Source organism: Vulpes lagopus, chromosome 1, assembly GCF_018345385.1.
Source record: "Vulpes lagopus strain Blue_001 chromosome 1, ASM1834538v1, whole genome shotgun sequence".
NCBI lineage: Eukaryota > Metazoa > Chordata > Mammalia > Carnivora > Canidae > Vulpes > Vulpes lagopus.
This window is the reverse complement of record NC_054824.1, coordinates 47,248,504-47,267,062: the sequence shown is the minus strand read 5'-3', so window position 1 is coordinate 47,267,062 and position 18,559 is coordinate 47,248,504. Positions and strand designations below refer to the sequence as shown.

Genomic DNA, 18,559 nt, shown 5'->3' with positions numbered 1-18,559 from the left:
CCTCTACCGCAGAATAAATTTTGTAAACGATGGCTATGACTTACTCATAATGAAAATCATGTAAAATATTTTAATATAAGATGAAAAAAAAACAATCAAACACAAACCAATCCACTCTCATTTTATTCCAGATTTGCCAAAAAGACCCAAATCAGAGCTTCAGCTATCATATAAGTATTTCCTGCTTTAGGTATTCCCTGCTTTTCAAAAGTTCACTTTATGCCAACTTTACCTTTTAGCACATGTTTTCATTAACTGAAAGAAATCAGATATCTGCTTTTATGAAAAAAAAGATGAAAAGCAAAAGTAACATTCAGCATTTGTTTTGTAGCAAGCCATTATAGAGGCAGGGTGCTCCCGGAGCGGCCAGAGTGGCCCCACCAAGCTCCTTCCCTGGGAACTACACTCAGCATCTCAGCATCAAGCCACCAGAGCTTTGAACTATGTGAACATCTGTGCTTTATCTCCATTTATTTTGTGCATCCATTAGTAAGATGTGTCCTGAGGTACCAGAAAAGCCTGAGAGGTTATTTTTCTGGGGTCTGGGAACACTCAAAAAATTTCCATATGAATTAATGGTAATTGCTTCTTTGCTTTATGCCATTTCAGCTTATGAAAGGTCTTATAGGCATGTTCTACTTTCGGATGGCAGGAGAAACTTGTATGACTCACTGGACCATCTATGAAACTGAACTGCTGAATGTCAATATCTCCTCCATGCTGGAAGTTATTGACAGCGATGTGCAATGTTGTATTTACAAAAAAAAAAAAATCTGTCTGCACTTTCATCCTTAATAAAATGTGTAACTCTAAGCATGGTGATATTCTGCTCATTCTAGTAGCTTAAGCTTGAGGTCATTGAAATCACAACTCATTGTCTCTGATTTGTTATCATTCATACAACCTCCTGAACTGGTACAGTTACTAATGTAATTTATTTTCCTATGGCAACTATAGTGTTAGTGAAATACATCAGGATTCTGCAATAAAAGAATAGATTGAATACTCTGTACTACGGTGCTTGACACAAAAGTAACTTGTATTAAAAGCCTAAGATCAAATGGTTGCAGCCAACTTTTATGGTTTTCCAAGGCCTTTGGAAAGGTTGAGTGTTTGAAGTCTTTGGGCAAAAGCATGGTTATTTCACTTTTTATTATGTCTGAAAGGCTGGCCTCCAGAAAGTACTGCTTTCAGCAGGAACACTAAAGCTTTGGAAAAAAATGATGATCATTGGGATGTCAACAATCACACTGTTTGGCTGTGCCCACAGATGGAGGATATAGGTTATGCTTTCTGCTATGAATAGCAGTCAGCTGGCTCTTTCTTGTTTGCAGAAAATGAGCTTTTGTGAGCGAACAGTAAGAATGTTGGTAGAGCTTTTAAAAGTTTTAAATAGATTATAGAGCTGATGAATAGAGAAATTATCAGAGAACTTATTGTAAGTCTAATGTACAGAGAATGCTCTCCTGGATTGGGGAAGGTGAAATACAAAAGACCCAGAAGGCCCAATGTCCACTTCAAATATAACAATAGCTGAGAATACGCTATACTATATTATCATGAAAATAAAAACACATCTGTGAAAAGGATGTAAAGACTAATTTTACCTTCACTGGGCCTCCAAGCTCCAAACCAATTCTATCGGTTTTCTCTTAAGTAGGGTGAGCATATGTCCAGGTTTGCCCAGAATAGTTCTGATTTACAACTGTTGTCCTAGCTTCTTGTTCAGTTTAGCATTTTAACACTCTCATAAGTGTCCAGGTGTGGGTAGTAAATTATATGTCACCCTGCTTTACAATACATTCACAAGTCCTGTCTATCCCACTGAATAGTCACAGATAGTATAACTCCCTGGGCTTAGGGTGGATTTTTTTTTTTTCCTAATGGGTAAAATCAGATCTCTAAATTTATAACAGTTCTTCCTGCTTTGAAATTATATGATGCTAAGGGTGTCTGGGTGGCTTGGTCGAATGAGTGTCGACTCTTGATTTCGGCTTAGGTCATGATCTAAGGGTTGCAAGATTGAGCCCTATGTGGGTCTTTGTGCTCAGAGGAGTCTGCTTGAGATTCTTTCTCTCCCTCTGCTCCCTCTCCCCGCTTGCTCTCTCTCCTTCGCCTAAAAATATTTTTCTGAATTATGTAATGCAACATCAAATCTAATTTCTCATCCTATTCCTCCATCAGTTGTGTCCCAGACACAGCCCTAGCAAACTTGTCTCTTGAATCTGACTCATCACCTCCTATACACTGTGTTCTTTCCTCGGAATTTTAATCTCACATCTCTCTTCTCCAATTCAACTGAAGTTTCACATCACTTATTTTAGGATATTGTCCCTGGCTGAATCTACACTACAGTATTCTTCATTTTTCTGACTCTGAAAGTTTTCCATCCTTAATTCTCCACCTCCTACTCATTCCTGAACTGTGTGCAATCTAGTTATTGCCTCCCCACTTTGCTGAAAATACTCTTGACTGAGATTGCCAGTAACCTACCAGTTTCCAAATCCACTGGATTCATTTACAGCCTCTATTCTACTGAACTTATTATTATTAGTGTGGATTGATTACTAGCTGGAAATGGCTTCTTTGGACCCTTGCATTCTCTAATGTTAATGATGACTATTACCTGTTTCCTTCCTAACACATGCCATATCCTAAATTATATGCCTTATATCAGGGGTTCCTTAATTTGTCCACATGTTAGAATTTCATGAAGACTTTGAGAAATTCTAAATTACAGACCATACCCCAGGCCAATTAAATCACAATGGCTGTAAGTTCTCAGTGATTCCAGTGTGCAGACCAATTTGGGAACCACTGCCTTCTATGTATCATCTAATTGAAAGTTCTTGACAACATTGTTACATAGCTATTTCTGAGATACTTTAAAGGTTGAGTACCAAGTCACAGAAAGTACAAGTCACCTGATCGAGGTCACATTAGCAATCCATTGGCTTTGGATTAATTATAGGAATAATGATATTCTTTGTGTAACTTGGTTCTCCACCTGATCTTAGTTGATGATGTCATTAATCTCTACCTAGGCTAGACATCGGAGAGTTATCCTTGTCATGGGCCGTTCTTTCTTCTCCAACATCTAATTGGGCACTAATCCCTATAAATTCTAATCTCTAACCCAATCCTATATCTCTTTAGTCCAAGGAGTGTTCATTTCTGTCTTGGATAATGGGCTTGTCTTCTTACTGGCTTCTCTGCCATAAGTCAGTGTCTTTCTGTCTGTCTCTCTTTGATTGTGTCAAAGAGTGTCTTTGTCTCTCCTCTATCACAACAATGACTGAGTAGTAGTCTTTCTTAGAAACAGGTATGATTACTCCTTTCTTTCACAAACTCCATTAGTTCTATGTACTAATTCTCATTGTAGTAAACAAAAACTTTTAATATCTGCCCCTAATGTTTTATTTTCTACAGTTTGCTCGTAATATATAGTGGTGATGTTGTGTCAGAGATGTCAAATATCCTAATTCTTCAATTATGTACTATAAATTATTATAATATATAAATGTAATGCCTAGTTCTCTTATATGCATAATTATTTGAAGATTAGTTTTTATAGATATATTCATTGAAATGTAAATTGATTTAATTAAATACATTTTCAACAAATTATTATAGGAATTTTCAAGTATTCCAGGCAGCTTTCTTTTTTAATATTTGTAATTGAATGACTTAACAAAGTCATAATTTTGTAAGTATGTACAAATTAGCATCCAGTAACTCATGTTTTCAAGAGCTTCCTAATCAATATGATTTGCTAAGACTGTTTCCCTATTCTTTTTTAATTGTAGATACTTTCCATCATGTGGTTTGAAATAGAAGACAACAGGGATCCCTGGGTGGCGCAGCGGTTTGGCGCCTGCCTTTGGCCCAGGGCGCGATCCTGGAGACCTGGGATCGAATCCCACGTCGGGCTCCCAGTGCATGGAGCCTGCTTCTCCCTCTGCCTGTGTCTCTGCCTCTCTCTCTCTCTGTATGACTATCATAAATAAATTTAAAAAAAATTAAAAAAAAAAAATAGAAGACAATGGAATTCTGGTCTATTTCCTTTCATTAATGTTAAACATTAATGATATCAATATAGTATTGAAGCAAGGTTTAAATTTTAATATTAATTTTATCTTCTTTTTCCATATGTAGTATCAGATTTGTGTATTTGGGATATTAAAAAGCAAAACTTTCAAACAAATCTTTCTTCTAATATATTTAATAATCTAGAACACAATGCACTATGGTTTATTAAACTAATATGTTAGAGTGAAATCTTACTGAAATTGAAATCTTATATAGTCCACTCAAATTTGCTAATATAATATTACATTAAGGAAAATCAGTAATAAAACAAAATCTATTAATATGTTTTTATAATCTCAAAAGCAAGTTAAATGGATTATTTTTTTAAATGGTCTCAATTTCAAGGAATATAGGAGAGAAAAATTTGTCCCCTCTCTGTAGACTTTCTAAATATATATTAGGTTATACCATATAAAACTGCCAAATTTGGCATTTTGGAAATTACAAAATGTGACAATATCATTATTTAAGGCAGATGATTTAATCAAATTAGGATGACCTGCAATGATATCATTTCACAACCCATCATGATGAGGTTAGAAATGCACAAGGTTTTATAAAACACTGATTTCGTAAGAGTATGCCCATAAAAACAGTTATGTCACATTAATTTTTAGCTATAAAAATATTCTTAATTAGCATTAGAGAGTTATTTTCATCTTTAGAGACAAAAATGTAATAATCAGCTCTAGAAGATTTTAAGAAGTTTTCCTTTAGTCAAATGTAATTTTCAGAATTGCCACATTTTATTTTTAAATAACTACTGCCTTGTTATTTTAATTGGAAATTTATCATTTTTAATTTTTTTCTGATTGAAAAATGCAGGTATTTATGGTTCAAATGTTAAAATTGATTTTTTTACACGGTGGTTGACAAAATTTGAGGCATAATTTAATAAATAATAAATTGAATCAGCAAAGTATCCTAAAATCTCTGAAGATGATTTCTATGCAAGGTATGAAATAATATTCTAGATCTATGTCCTTTAGAGATTTGAAGGCCAGCTCTAATAGGGTAGAGAGAATGACTGAATTACACAGTCAATGTGTGAAGGCTCTGAGTATTTTTTAGTTTACCTCTTCACAAACCAATGCTTTCTATTGAAAGCTTGACTAATTCAGAATCATACAAAACAAATTCTGATGCAGAAAGATTCCAATTTTTTTGTGAAGTGAACAATATCAAATAAAATCTTCTCCATTGACCAAGGACATTGCAAAGTCAAAAATACCTGAACTTTACTCTTACCATTAGTAACATTAGCACAAGAAGTGTGCTTCTGGCTTTCTCGACTGGTGGTGTACATATTATCTACCCATATATCTAAATGACTATCTATCTAGCTAATCATCATCTATTTCTCTACTACCTGGAAAGACTACAATTCAAGGGCACAGACAAATTTTTAACCTTCTCTTCATGCAAGGTCATCCTGGTTCAAAAAAAGGCAAATAATTATATATCATCTGCATGCTCTAATCCTGAGGACAGAACCACAAAGATGTCTCAGTATGCCCTCTTATTTTCTTAGGATAGTTGTTAAGGGCTCGGCTCTACCTGTGAATTCTAGAGTCAGAATGCTTATGTAACCTTGGGCAAATTCTTGACAACTTTGTGAACCCCAATTTGTCACCTGTGAATAATACTTAACCCTAGTATGGAAGACTCTATGAGCTAATTTATGAAAGTGCTTATGTGTTATGTAAGCATTCATTGTCATTATTTTTGTCATGGTGGCTGCTGTTGATTTGTTTATTCCTAGCTGGGCCCATAGCACAGAGCGAGTCGGCAAAGGCTTGCCATCCTTGTTTGCTGTTAATTTATTTCAAGTAAGAGCTAATATACCTGGAAGGGGTTGTGGGAGCTATTCTGATCCCTCTGCCTCTAATACCTCTGCCACGACCAGAGTCCTCTGAGCCATTTAAGTAAGATAATTCACGTAGCTGTTCCTGACGAATTTCATCATTGTAGTCCTAGGGAAACAAAAACAAAAAACATGACCTGATGAGTTAAAATGGGGCATGGGGGTCCTTAGAGATGAACAAATCACAATATGAAAGGACATTTTTCATCTGTTTTTTGGAGCCCTGTCTGTGAAAATCTAAAATGATGTAAAAGTGTATATACTTTAAATTCCTATTTTTATATAGAGAAATTGAAGTTGTTTCTATTATCAAGGAAGTACTCGGCAGGAAATCAGATGAAATGTGCTGGGATATCACTTGATGTGTTAGCCAGGAAAGGATAGAGAGCAATACAGAACAAAACTGTAGTATAGGGATCCCTGGGTGCCTCAGTGGTTTAGCGCCTGCCTTTGGCCCAGGGCCGATCCTGGAGTTCCAGGATTGAGTCCTGCATCAGGCTCCTGGCATGGAGCCTGCTTCTCCCTCTGCCTGTGTCTCTGCCTCTCTCTCTATGTCTCTCATGAATGAATAAATAAATAAATCTTAAAAAAAAACCTGTGATATATACCTAAGTAATGAGTAACTTAAAGATTATTGAAAAACAACTCTACAGGGTTGATATGTGTAAATTGTGAATGACTGCATGATACTCAAATAGCTCCTGATGCATAAACCAAAAGAGGGGTAATCTCAAGGCTCAAAATAGACACCATTAAAACCATAAAGAAAGGCAGATAAGGCAGCACAGTTTCAGACAACTGAGAAGCTGTGCAATCCAACCAAACAACTTAATGGGCACTATTGAAAAATAAGGAATGTTTGGTGTCCTAGCATTGGGATGATGGAAGGATAGCCACAGCAAAATTTCACAGTAAGAACCAAAGATTCAGTCAAAGTCAAAGGGACTTTCTTTATTTTTCATCAGTGTGGAAATATATCAATGGTTTCAATGGGACCAAAGAATGGATTGGAGTCACTAAGGATGAATACTCTTTAAAAAACAAATATCAGTTTTACCTGTTTTTCCTTTTATCAATACACAAACACACACACACACACACACACACACACACACCTGCCTGAAAACTACAACACTGAATAATCAGTTAAATTATTTTTCAGTAAACATATGTTTAAGTGAAATCAATGTAGTGGATATGCTAGTGCTGGAGAGGGGACTAGAAGTGGGCACTAGAAATATCTGTAAAAAGCAGGCTGACAGAAATGATATCTGAAGCCCAGCTGTGGGCCCAACAAACAAGAGTGTCATGTCACCAAATGTCGCCAGTTTAGCTTTGCATATATGTGTTAAGGTGATATTAAATGAAGACGGTGCATACTTACCCACACACCTCTGTTTAGAAAAAGGCAGGGATGCATTCAGCCTACAAGGATTTCTAATGCATAGCTTTAGCTCATGCTCCAAAAATTACCTTGATTACAAGCAGAAGTACTAGTCACTCCAAAGCATTTATTTTCTTATTTTTAACATGTTGCTTTCATGTTCATCCTCTTCAGCATCTCATAATAGGCTCAGCACAGTTGGCTGGCAGAAGAGTTACGGTAGAAAATTAGAGTTTCTAACAAGTCATATGTATTCCACTTCTAGCTCTTAATTTTCACATTCAAGCAACTACCAAACTGAAGAATAAACATGTCTGTTATTTCATTAGGATCAGGGAATGTGACAAATTGATACTTCTAGTGAACTGACCAGCCACCATTAAAATGAAAAATTAATTCAATAATTTTCCCATGTATTATTTGTATTTGGCAAGGAGATCTTTGCCGTTTCCTATCTCAGGAAAACTTAGGAACTCTCAGGGTCCTTATGGATTGTAAAAAGATACAGATTTTTCAGTTGGCAACACTGAAATTTAAAAATTAAGCAATTGCAGATGAATTCAATATATGTAAATTTTACTTTTATGCCAGAATCAGAAATGTTAATAATGTGGATGTAGCCTTATGCATTGTATACTCATAAAGAAGAAGGGGAAGAGGAGGCTGAGGAGAAATATATTAATTGGATAGTGTGAAAGAGTAATTCCCAATTTGATCAGGCCTCTCTGCATCTATACCTTAGATAGGTACCATGACACTGATTCTGGAATCATCCATGTGGTTTGCCTTAGCCAATGGGACAAGAAGAAAGGTGACAAAAGTGAAGACTTGAAAAGTGCTTCCATTCTGGAGCCTGCCTTTTCTTGTCACTGGGGACCTACACCACCAGGTGAAAAAGCCCAGGCTGACTTCCTGGATAATGAGAGACCACGTGGAGAGAGGTCCCAGTCACCCCTTCCCTCCAACCATTCCATGTGAGTTCCTAAACATGTGAGTGAGGCTATCCTGGCCATCCAATATGAGTCAAGTTGATGAAGATCAGAAAAAACATCTTACCCCCAGAAGAGGTAGAAATAAATAATGAAGTGGTGCTTTGAGTCAGCATGGTGGTGGCTTTTGTGCAAAAACTAACAAATACAGAGGGACCAGCCAGCATGGAACATGAGAGACCAAAATCAGAGAGGCAGACTTGAGCAGCCTTTTTCCTCTCCTGTCCAAAGGAAGGTGCACAGGCCCAGATGTGATCTCCATGTTTCTTAGAGCAGGTATAAATCCTTAGCATGGAGGTAAATATAGCTAAGGTGATGATCCCCCCATGCTTTTAAAGTTTGAATTGTCCACTTAAAACATTTTATTCAGTCTATACTGATCCAGCTGCAGATTAGCATTCAGTTTCTAGACAGAGACCTGCTAACCTGGAGAGAATCTGTTTATCTTATTGACAAGAATACTGGACGTTGTGGGTTAATTCTTAGTGACAGAAAAATAACTATTGTTGATATATAATCAAGTTTTCTATGAACTTAGCTTGATACTGTTTAAAGAAACAGATCATCTTCCAGGGTTGTGGTGGACTAGAGAATACAGACCTCTAACTACAGATATAATTGACCAAGAATCCCAGTTGCTCTGTTCTGAAATCTTATTGCTCCCAAGGCCATGTTCCCCAAGAGCAACTTCTAGTCAATGACTAAATGTGGTCAAGATGCTGAAGTGGGCCCATTCCTGGGAGTCAAAGGACTCTTCTTCCTGTGCCTCAAGGATTCTCTGACAGCCTTGCTCAACTTGCTTTTTTTTTTTTTTTTTTAAGATTTATTTATTTTAGAGTGGGGAGGGGAGAGACAGAGGGAGAGGGTGAGAAAGAGACTCAAGCAGACTCCCTGCTAAGCATGGAGCCTGATGTGGGGCTCACGATCTCCCGACCCTGAGATCACGACCTGAGCTGAAACCAAGAGTTGGACACTCAGCTGACTGATCCAGGTGCCCTTGAACTTGCTTTTAATGTCATTGCACAAGGACATTCTGGGCCCCTTCCATCTTTCTTTCCTTTCAGTCAAATTTTATAGTGTGAGAGTGTGAGAGCTCCTCAGTCTTCCTTGACTCTCTCCTTTTTTTTTTTTTTTTTGTTACAAGTGTATTTTCTCTAACAAAATCCTTATGTGTATAATCCTAATTTGGCATCTGCTTGTTGGAGGGCACAAATGAACATACAAAGTGTTGACAAAACCAAGTTCCTAAGATTACAAAGCTGAAAGCTTTGATAAATACATTAATGCGAATGCTGGTGGAGCTTATTTTGTTCAACACACCTTATACTCTGATTAAACTGGAGTACTTGCTGTTCTTTTAAAAATGGTTACATACAGATTAAACGTGAAACGTGAAACTGATTCCTGATTACCAGGAAGGTTAGTAGTTGACAATTTTTAAGAAAATGAATTCCATATTGCCCAATTTTTTAACACTGCACTTAATAGGACAATATGAAAGAGTCATGGAGTGGACAAACACAAACTGTATCTTGGGCTGGAAATCAGAAACAATTTGGTTGGCTCAGATAAGTTGTAGCAACAATGAAAAAATGTGTGTGCATGTGTGTGGTGAAGTAAGAGAGAGGGAATATGGGTAATAACAAAAAAAAATTAGGAGTCTTCTACTGGGAAGTATATAATACAATTGGGAAAGGTAGGGAAAAAAGACATTTTTAGGTGCAGAGATGGCTAGAAGTAGAACATTAACCAGATGAAAGAAGGAATGAAGAAAAGAAAAATTAGAGATGAAGAATCTGTATTTGGTCTTAATCACCTTAGGTTTAAAATGTCAAAGTGACATTAAGGTTATCTTAGAAATTCATTAAGGGTTATCTTAGAAATTCAGATCTGGGTTGGGAGAGTAAATTTGAATGTCATCTACACATATTTCTGGTAATAGAGACACAAAGATTGTTTAAGAGATTAGTAAAATAATGTAGTGATTAGTAAAATAATGTAGTGATAAAATTTTTCTAATCATACTTTTAATGCAAATTTGTATCACTGAAGATGTCAGTTAGCTTATTAATTGCAGTGTTTGGATCATTAAATGCTAAATGACCAGGTATTTTAATAAACTCAGGGTTTCCTAATTAGATAGCCAAACCATACACGCTACTATATTTACAGTAATGAAGCATCTACATTTTCCAAATGAATATGGAAGAAAACTTTTAATGGCTACATGTAAGGACAGTTGATACTAAATATTTTTTAGATTGAATATATTATGTGAATTATTTTTACAACATAACTATAATTTCATAAATCCTAAATTTTGTAATATTGTATTATACTGCTTTTTCTGGTTTTCATTAAGCACAGACCTAATTTTGAATTAATCTTTCATAACTAGAATATGAGTCTACCTGAAGCTAGTATATCTGATTGAACATTTAATTATGGTATGTGTTGCTGAAGCATCAGTTATATAAAATCTTTTTTTTTTCCAGTTATATAAAACCTTCAAGGTACAAATAAACAAAACATTCCAAGTTTATCTTGTAAATGTTATCTTATCAAAAATATATCAACACAGGGATCCCTGGGTGGCGCAGCGGTTTAGCGCCTGCCTTTGGCCCAGGGCGCGACCCTGAAGATCCAGGATCGAATCCCACGTCGCGCTCCCTGCATGGAGCCTGCTTCTCCCTCTGCCTGTGTCTCTGCCTCTCTCTCTCTCTCTGTGACTATCATGAATAAATAAATAAAATCTCTAATAAAATAAAATAAATATATATATATATATCAACACATAGTTCACCTGAGTGGTACTGAGTTCTGGGTTCTGGAGTCATAAAATAGTTACACATATGAATGGGTGATTGTAGTTGTATGGCATTTATAATTTTAATACTCAATTTGCTAGCACACACATTCACTGAAAAGTAAAAATATGTTTATCAGTGGTAATTATGATAATTTGGATTTTATGATATTATTTTGATATTAAAAGACCCTTGAGAGAGAAAGACAACAAAGGTAGATAAATAATTACCTAAGCATGTGAGAAAGTTCATATGGGACTTATGAAAAGAAAAGTTCAAAGAAAAGTTATGACAATTAGGGTGAAAAAAATGGAAAAATTAATTTCCAGTCATTTAAAATAAATAAGTAATAAAATAAATAAATAAATAACAAATAGATTTAACAAATAAACGTAATATAAAATATTATTTAAAATATTATTTATAATTCATGATAAAATAATAAATAATAATAAAACAAAGTCTTATGTATTTAATTTTTATGCAAAGCCAGAATATTACAAAGTTTTTGAAGAAAAGGTTACTCATATTATAAAGACAATGTTCTTCTCAAGAACAAAATGAAAGTTATACTTACAGATGACCCTTAATATTATTTTAGATAAGATTCCAAACTCCTGGGAATTCACACTTTAAATAATAAAGAATGCTTTACTACTTTGGGTATACCAGCAGTAAATAAATCATGCACACATTAAAAATACCCTTTGTCTTGAGGGTGAGTTATAAGGTGCTTTAAAAATGCTGATTGATTTGATCTGCAGCTTTGGTTTCAGACAGAAGGGATTGTAACAGTGAACTTTTAAAATAACACATGCATATCATACAAAAACATTTTTAGAATTGATTCAATTTTATTTTCCCTGTAATGTCCAAAAATTGTGCTTGTTTGCTACCAAAATCAGTTTTAAAAAATTGTCCTCTTGAAATAATAACAAAGATATCCACAATACTTGTTATATATTTCTTTTGCTCAGGGTGAGGCAAATTAGCTCTATGAAACAATTTCCATGAAATTCATGAGTGCTCCTTTTTGCATCTCCGACAAGGCCCTCCCACTGTGACAGCATATGGTATAAACAGTATACACAAAAGCTCAGAGCAGACAGATGTTTGGATGTTCCTAGAAAGGACTCATGCTCATAGTGTGCATATTTAATGTATATGCATAATTTCCCAGTTACATACACTCATGTCCATCTGTTATGATGGCATTTTGCCCAAATACAAATTGGGAAGATTATTTCACTTGCGTATAGATGCCAGGTGATGACAGGTGTAGATAGGCTACCTGGGGGCACAGTGAGGGACCATTTTCCTGCCAGATTCCCTCCTCTGAGACTCTGATGGGCATTGGTGCTGCACATTTAAAACTGTGATTATAACCACTGGTAACATGTGAACGTATATTCGGCTCTACCAATGCCAAGATTGTCAGATGACATCAGGGGAGAATGAAATGTAACCTGTCTGGGCCATGACAAAGAGACCTGGGATTTCCTAAGCTCCTACAAACAATTAAATGAGGGCACTTTCACTAACAGTAATAAACAAGAAAGTCTGGGAGGTAATGGGTCCTGTGCCAATATTAAATCTGTAGCTGAATTAGAATGGGTAGGAAGCTCTCTCAGAAAACTAGTGCTGTTTTGGATATTATTTAGCAAAACATCTTAGGCTATTAGATAACATCTCTTAGCCAACACAGAGTGAGTTTTAATCAGCCCAGGCATGGTACCAGGAAACCTCATTAACAAAATGTGGTCAAAGAACAGTCAATTTAGATTTATTAAGAATCTGCTTGGTGCATGACTCTGCACAAGGTCTATATGAAGGCTTAATGAAGCTTATTCACCAAAGAACATCGAATATCACAAAGTAAAAATATGGACATTATATCTTGAACTGCTAGTGATGGCAATTTCTGTCACTCAGGAAAGTCATATGCACATGACTGCTGCATATGCACATTGCATATGCACATTGCTGCAAAGTCATATGCACATGATATAAAAATCATCAAAGAATAAGATGATACCTATACAGATTTTAGAAAGATATTTTGTAGGATTATTGACTTATTTTCTCTCTGATTTATTTAACATTTGCAAACATTGGCCACTGATTTATGAGTTCTAGGATCCAAGACCTTTGATTGAACACCAAAGGATTCATGTATTTCAGTGTATTTGACTCATGTATTTGGTTTTATAACTTCACCAATCTAGGTTATAAAATCAGCCACTACCTCAGGTTAGATTTAAGGTAGTAGATACTATTTAGATAATGATAAATGAGAGATTTGGATTGTTATTCTAAAAACACTAAGTTCCATTTGTTTAAATAGAGCTGAAATGACCTTATTTTCTTCAGCAAATTTCCTTGGCAATTTCCCTGCACATATGATACAGGAGCTCTTTCTGATTTTTAAATTGAAATAGCCATTGATTTAATACTTTGGTATATTATATCTACTTTAAGTTATGAATACAAAAAAAAAAAAAACCCAACCAAACTAACTCTTGGCTAACACAGAATTAATTGATAGTTACTGATACATTGATCAAATGGGTCTAAATTTTTTTAACAAAGAAATCATCATGATAAGGATACATTTACAGAAGAGTGAAAATTCTGTGCATGAAAAACATTGATAGAATATGGCACAGGTGAGTGATTTTTATTAATAGTAATTTTTATTAATAATCTTATAATCCTGGGGCTTCCACTGGACATAAAGAATTAATATATTCAAGATAGTAATGCATCTAACCAACCAGATTTTTTAAAGTGCTTAATGAAGTTTTGTTAAATAAGCCACTTCATTTATTCAATATATTTTTGAGGAGCAGGTAAGTTCTAGACATCGATGATGGTGTTGGAGACACAGTAGAGGAAAGCCCCTGAACCAGCAGGACTTAAGTTACTACAGATGACTAGATTCCCTACACCTGTTCATGAAATTAAATGTTCCTCTTTCTAGGCAAGGAAAGATGCCTTCTTACTATGTTCTGAATCAGTGTAGGCTCAATTCATTTTTAAAAATAATTTATTCCCAATGCTTTAAAGATGGTCTTAGTGGCTGCTATATTTTTACTTAGTTTTATTTTTTTTAAAAAGTTGAATTCTACATTTGTTTTATTTACTTATTTATTTTTAAGATTTTATTTATTTATTTAGAGACAGCATGAGCAGAGGAGCAGCAGTGGGAGAGGAAAAGAATCTCCAGAAGACTCTGAAATGAGCTGGGATCCAGACAGAGGACTCCATGCTATGACCCTGAGCTCATAACCTGAGCCAAAATTGAGAGTCAAACACTTAACTGACTGAGCCACCCAGGTGCTCCTACATTTATCTTTTAGAAAAAAAAGTATTAATTAAGAAGAGCTATATAGGTGGCTCCTGAGAAAAATCTTTCCTAGAAGTTTTTTGTTTTTTCCTAAATGAAAATAATGTAATGATTCCTTCTGTGTTTATTAATCAGGAAAACAACAACCTACTTAGTCATGGCAACTTTTTTGAAGCTCTTTGAAAAGAGTATAAAATATAAAAAAATGTGCATGCCTTTTTTGTTGTTGTTTAAGTTATCTTTTTATTTGGCTTGCTGCTACTAGTTCCTTCCAAATTTAATCTTTTAAAAAAATATTTGCATGGGGGACATCTGGGTGCCTCAGTGGTTGAGCCTCAAGGTATAATCGGCATAAAACTGTGGAAGGAGCCTCGGTGTCCATCGAAAGATGAACGGATAAAGAAGATGTGGTTTATGTATACAATGGAATATTACTCAGCCAATAGAAACAACAAATACCCACCATTTGCTTCAATGTGGATGGAACTGGAAGGTATTATGCTGAGTGAAATAAGTCAATCGGAGAAGGACAAACATTGTATGTTCTCATTCATTTGGGGAATATAAATAATAGTGAAAGGGAATATAAGGGAAGGGAGAAGAAATGTGTGGGAAATATCAGAAAGGGAGACAGAACATAAAGACTCCTAACTCTGGGAAACGAACTAGGGGTGATGGAAGGGGAGGAGGGTGGGGGGTGGGGGTGAATGGGTGACGGGCACTGAGGGGGGCACTTGACGGGATGAGCACTGGGTGTTATTCTGTAGTTGGTAAATTGAACACCAATAAAAAATAAATTTATTATTAAAAAAAATAAAAGAAAAAAAGGTATAATCAGCATAATCCTGGGTCCGGGATTGAGTCCTGCTTTGGGCCTTCTGCAGGGAGCCTGCTTCTCCCTCAGCCTGTGTCTCTGTCTCTCTCTCTCTTTCTGTGTCTCTCATAGATAAATAAATAAATCTTTTAAAAAATTAAAAAATATTTGCAAGGTATTCTTCCTGAATATTTAATCATATTACAATAGAGTAGTACTTAAAAATAATTGAAGTTCCACTTTTTCAAATGCCACATTAGATGAGAGCAGAATCACTTACCAGGTGAGGAAGGTGAATGTAGCATGGAAGCTAAGCATAGGCGAACAGAAGTATCCAGAGAGAGTGAAGGATGCTGAGTTCCAACTACCAAATACTCAGGAAAGGAAAGCAATGAACAACTGATGAAAAACTTTAACTCCATAGTCAGTAGCTGAAGAAACAGACTTGTAATATATAAATGTAATACAATGAAAAAGTACTAGAAGATGCATTGAAATATGATGTGAAAGCTCTCACATAGCCTCATGAAACAAATTAGAACTACAAAGTGAAAAAGAACACAGATTCAGAGTTAGAGGAGCTAGGTATATGTCCTTCCTTCCTTTCCTTGCTTCCACTGGTTCTGTGTCAATAGGAACCATGTGTTGAATCATTGGCTGGATTTCTCTTCTTCAATTGACTAAGGCCTTTTAATGGACTGTAAATTGTATTGGTTTATCTGTGGTGGGTTTTAAGTTGCAGCCTCTTCATCAGGGGCAAATCATTAAGCAAGGAAGATTTGGGTTCTTTGCTGTCATAGGCGCATGCAAAGCAGCTGGCATGCTAGGCTTCTCTGTGGGTGGAAAGCACACCTGTTTTCAGCCTTCTCCCAAGATTCCCTAATCCCACATGCTGTCTGCATGGCTCTCCTCAAGAGCACTAGGTCAGCTAAATCAGGCAGCCCCCTTTCCTTCTCCATACAATGAACATACATGTGTATATTCTTTCTAACCAATCTTACTATAGAAAGGGTTCACTGCAGGAAGCCAACAGATCCTCTCAACAAACATGGGATTGAGGGTCCATTTCTCGGGCTCTTTTCAGGCCTTGGATCTCTTCACTCTTTAACCCTGCATCTAAAAGAGTAATGCTTGCTTTTTTGGAATCACATCCAATATGAGGTACTTCAAGACCATTCAGTTTCCCTACCAAATTAATTGTGTCTATGAAGTCCTTTCATCAAAGCCAAGGGGGAAGTAGTATTAAGAATTAGCATTCAAAAAAAAAAAAAAAAGAATTAGCATTCATGCGGTACCTGGGTGGCTCAGTTGCTTAAGCATCTGCCTTCGGCTTATGTCATTATGTCAGGGTCACGGGATCAAGCCCCACGTAGTGGGGGGGTCCCCGCTCAGTGGGGAGTCTGCTTCTCCTTCTCCCTCTGCCCTTCTCCCCGCTTGTGCCCCCTCTCACTGTCTGTCTCTCTCTTTCTTAAATAAATAATATCTTAAAAAAAAAGAATTAGTGTGCAGGTCACAAACTTTTCCTAATCCCTTTCTCACTCACTTTTAAGATTTACTATGCAAACTTTGAAAGAAGGTAACCATTTAATTGTTCTATAAAGAACATGCTCTAGGATTCATCAGCATTAGTTCTATGTTCTGTGATGAAGGTTATACTTTGATTTGTTTTCATCACAATGAGAGATATTATAGACTCTTAAGAGGTGGAGACCAGACAAAGGAACTTTAGTTTTCCTTTATTTCCTATGAATTGTAGTATCAAGCAACATCTACAATACTCCTGTCCTTTGCCTGAAGGTAGGATTCTTATTTTCTTCTAAAAATCTAGAATACCACCAGCACAGACTCAAACCACTCAGAACTGGGGACAGGAAGCAGAATTTCTATTGAACCTGTACAATATAACAAGGCTAGGAGCCAGGAAGGGAGCATCTGGGACTATTGCATTCCTCAGTGAAAAAAAAAATTTATCATTAAATATAGTAACACCATATACATGTTAAATATAGCAAAGATGCTTATTTGTTCTAGGTGTTGCACATATAGTAAATAAAATGGCCCTCATCGAAGTTACATTCTAAAGTGGGGAAAACCACAAAAAATCAAAGGAATATCATTTGCTATATCATTTCAGACAATAATATGATGTGAAAAAAGGAACAGGGCAACATGACTGAGGAATGGCTTGGAAAAGTTAGTTTAGATGGAATGTCAGCCACAGCCTCTCTGAAGAGGTAACATATGAACTGAGACTGAAGTGTAAAGAAGCCTGACTTGCGAGGATCTGGAGCACTAGTCTCCCAGGTAGCTGGAATGCAACGGCTAAGAGACATGAAGAAGCTTAGCCTCATTAAGGAACAGAGAGAATTTTAGTGCATGTATGTCAAGAATTTAGTGAGTATGGGAGAGAGTGATATTAGGTCAGATAAGTAGCAGGGGCTAGATTATGCTGGCTCTTCTTGGCTTTATTCTTTTATAAATTAAATGAAATTAATTAAAATTAAAATTTAATTTAATTTAATTGAGACAGAGAGAGACCACGCAAGAGCACGAACCAGGGTGGAGGGGAGGGGCAGAGGGAGAAGCAGGCTCCCCACTGAGCAGGGAGCCCAATCTGGGACTTGATCAGGGACTCTGGGATCATGATCTGATGTTTAATGGACTGAGCCACCCAGGTGCCCCTTGGCTTTATTCTAATAGATGGCCTAGGTTCTATTGAACTGGATAGTGAAATAACCAGTTTTATGTCTTTTTTAAAATATTTTTTTATTTATTTGAGAGAGGAATGGGGGAGGGGTGGAGAGAGAGGGAAAGAATCTCAAGCACACTGCATGGTAAGCCCACAGAGCCCACAGGGTAGGGGGGAAGGGGCTCAGTATCATGATCCCAAGAGCTGAAACCAAGAGTCAGATGTTGAACCAAAGGTACCATCCAGAAGCCCCCAGTTTTATGTCTTAAAAGAAATATTCAGGACGCTATTGGGAAAATGGGTTAAAATGGAACTAGAGTTCAAACAGGGAGATATGTGAAGACACTGTTGCAGAAGTAGATGCACTAGTTACTTGAGTCTCCTCTACTTCCACTATGAAGAGTGGTGGAGAAGAAGGGCCATTGGTTGCCTGTGGAAGTATTTAGCAGAATTTGCTGAAACAGCTGATGGATTAGATATGGGGAGTTAAGAAGAAAATGGACTCAAATGTGACTCCCAGATTTTTTATTGTGTTACTGGTTCAGTCGTGGTGTCATCACTGAGATGGGAAAGATAG

At 36.3% G+C, this 18,559-nt stretch overlaps 1 protein-coding gene across 2 annotated transcripts in view; it reads right to left on the bottom strand.

Moving 5' to 3' along the window:
• The window catches only part of KHDRBS2 (KH RNA binding domain containing, signal transduction associated 2), a 555,078-nt gene that overhangs the window by 183,746 nt on the left and 352,773 nt on the right, over positions 1–18,559 (bottom strand). For both annotated transcript variants that reach the window (XM_041757802.1, XM_041757839.1), the window contains exon 5: positions 5,935–6,062. In XM_041757802.1, coding sequence (XP_041613736.1) covers positions 5,935–6,062 — 128 coding nt within the window. The remainder of the gene's footprint in view (positions 1–5,934; positions 6,063–18,559) is intronic.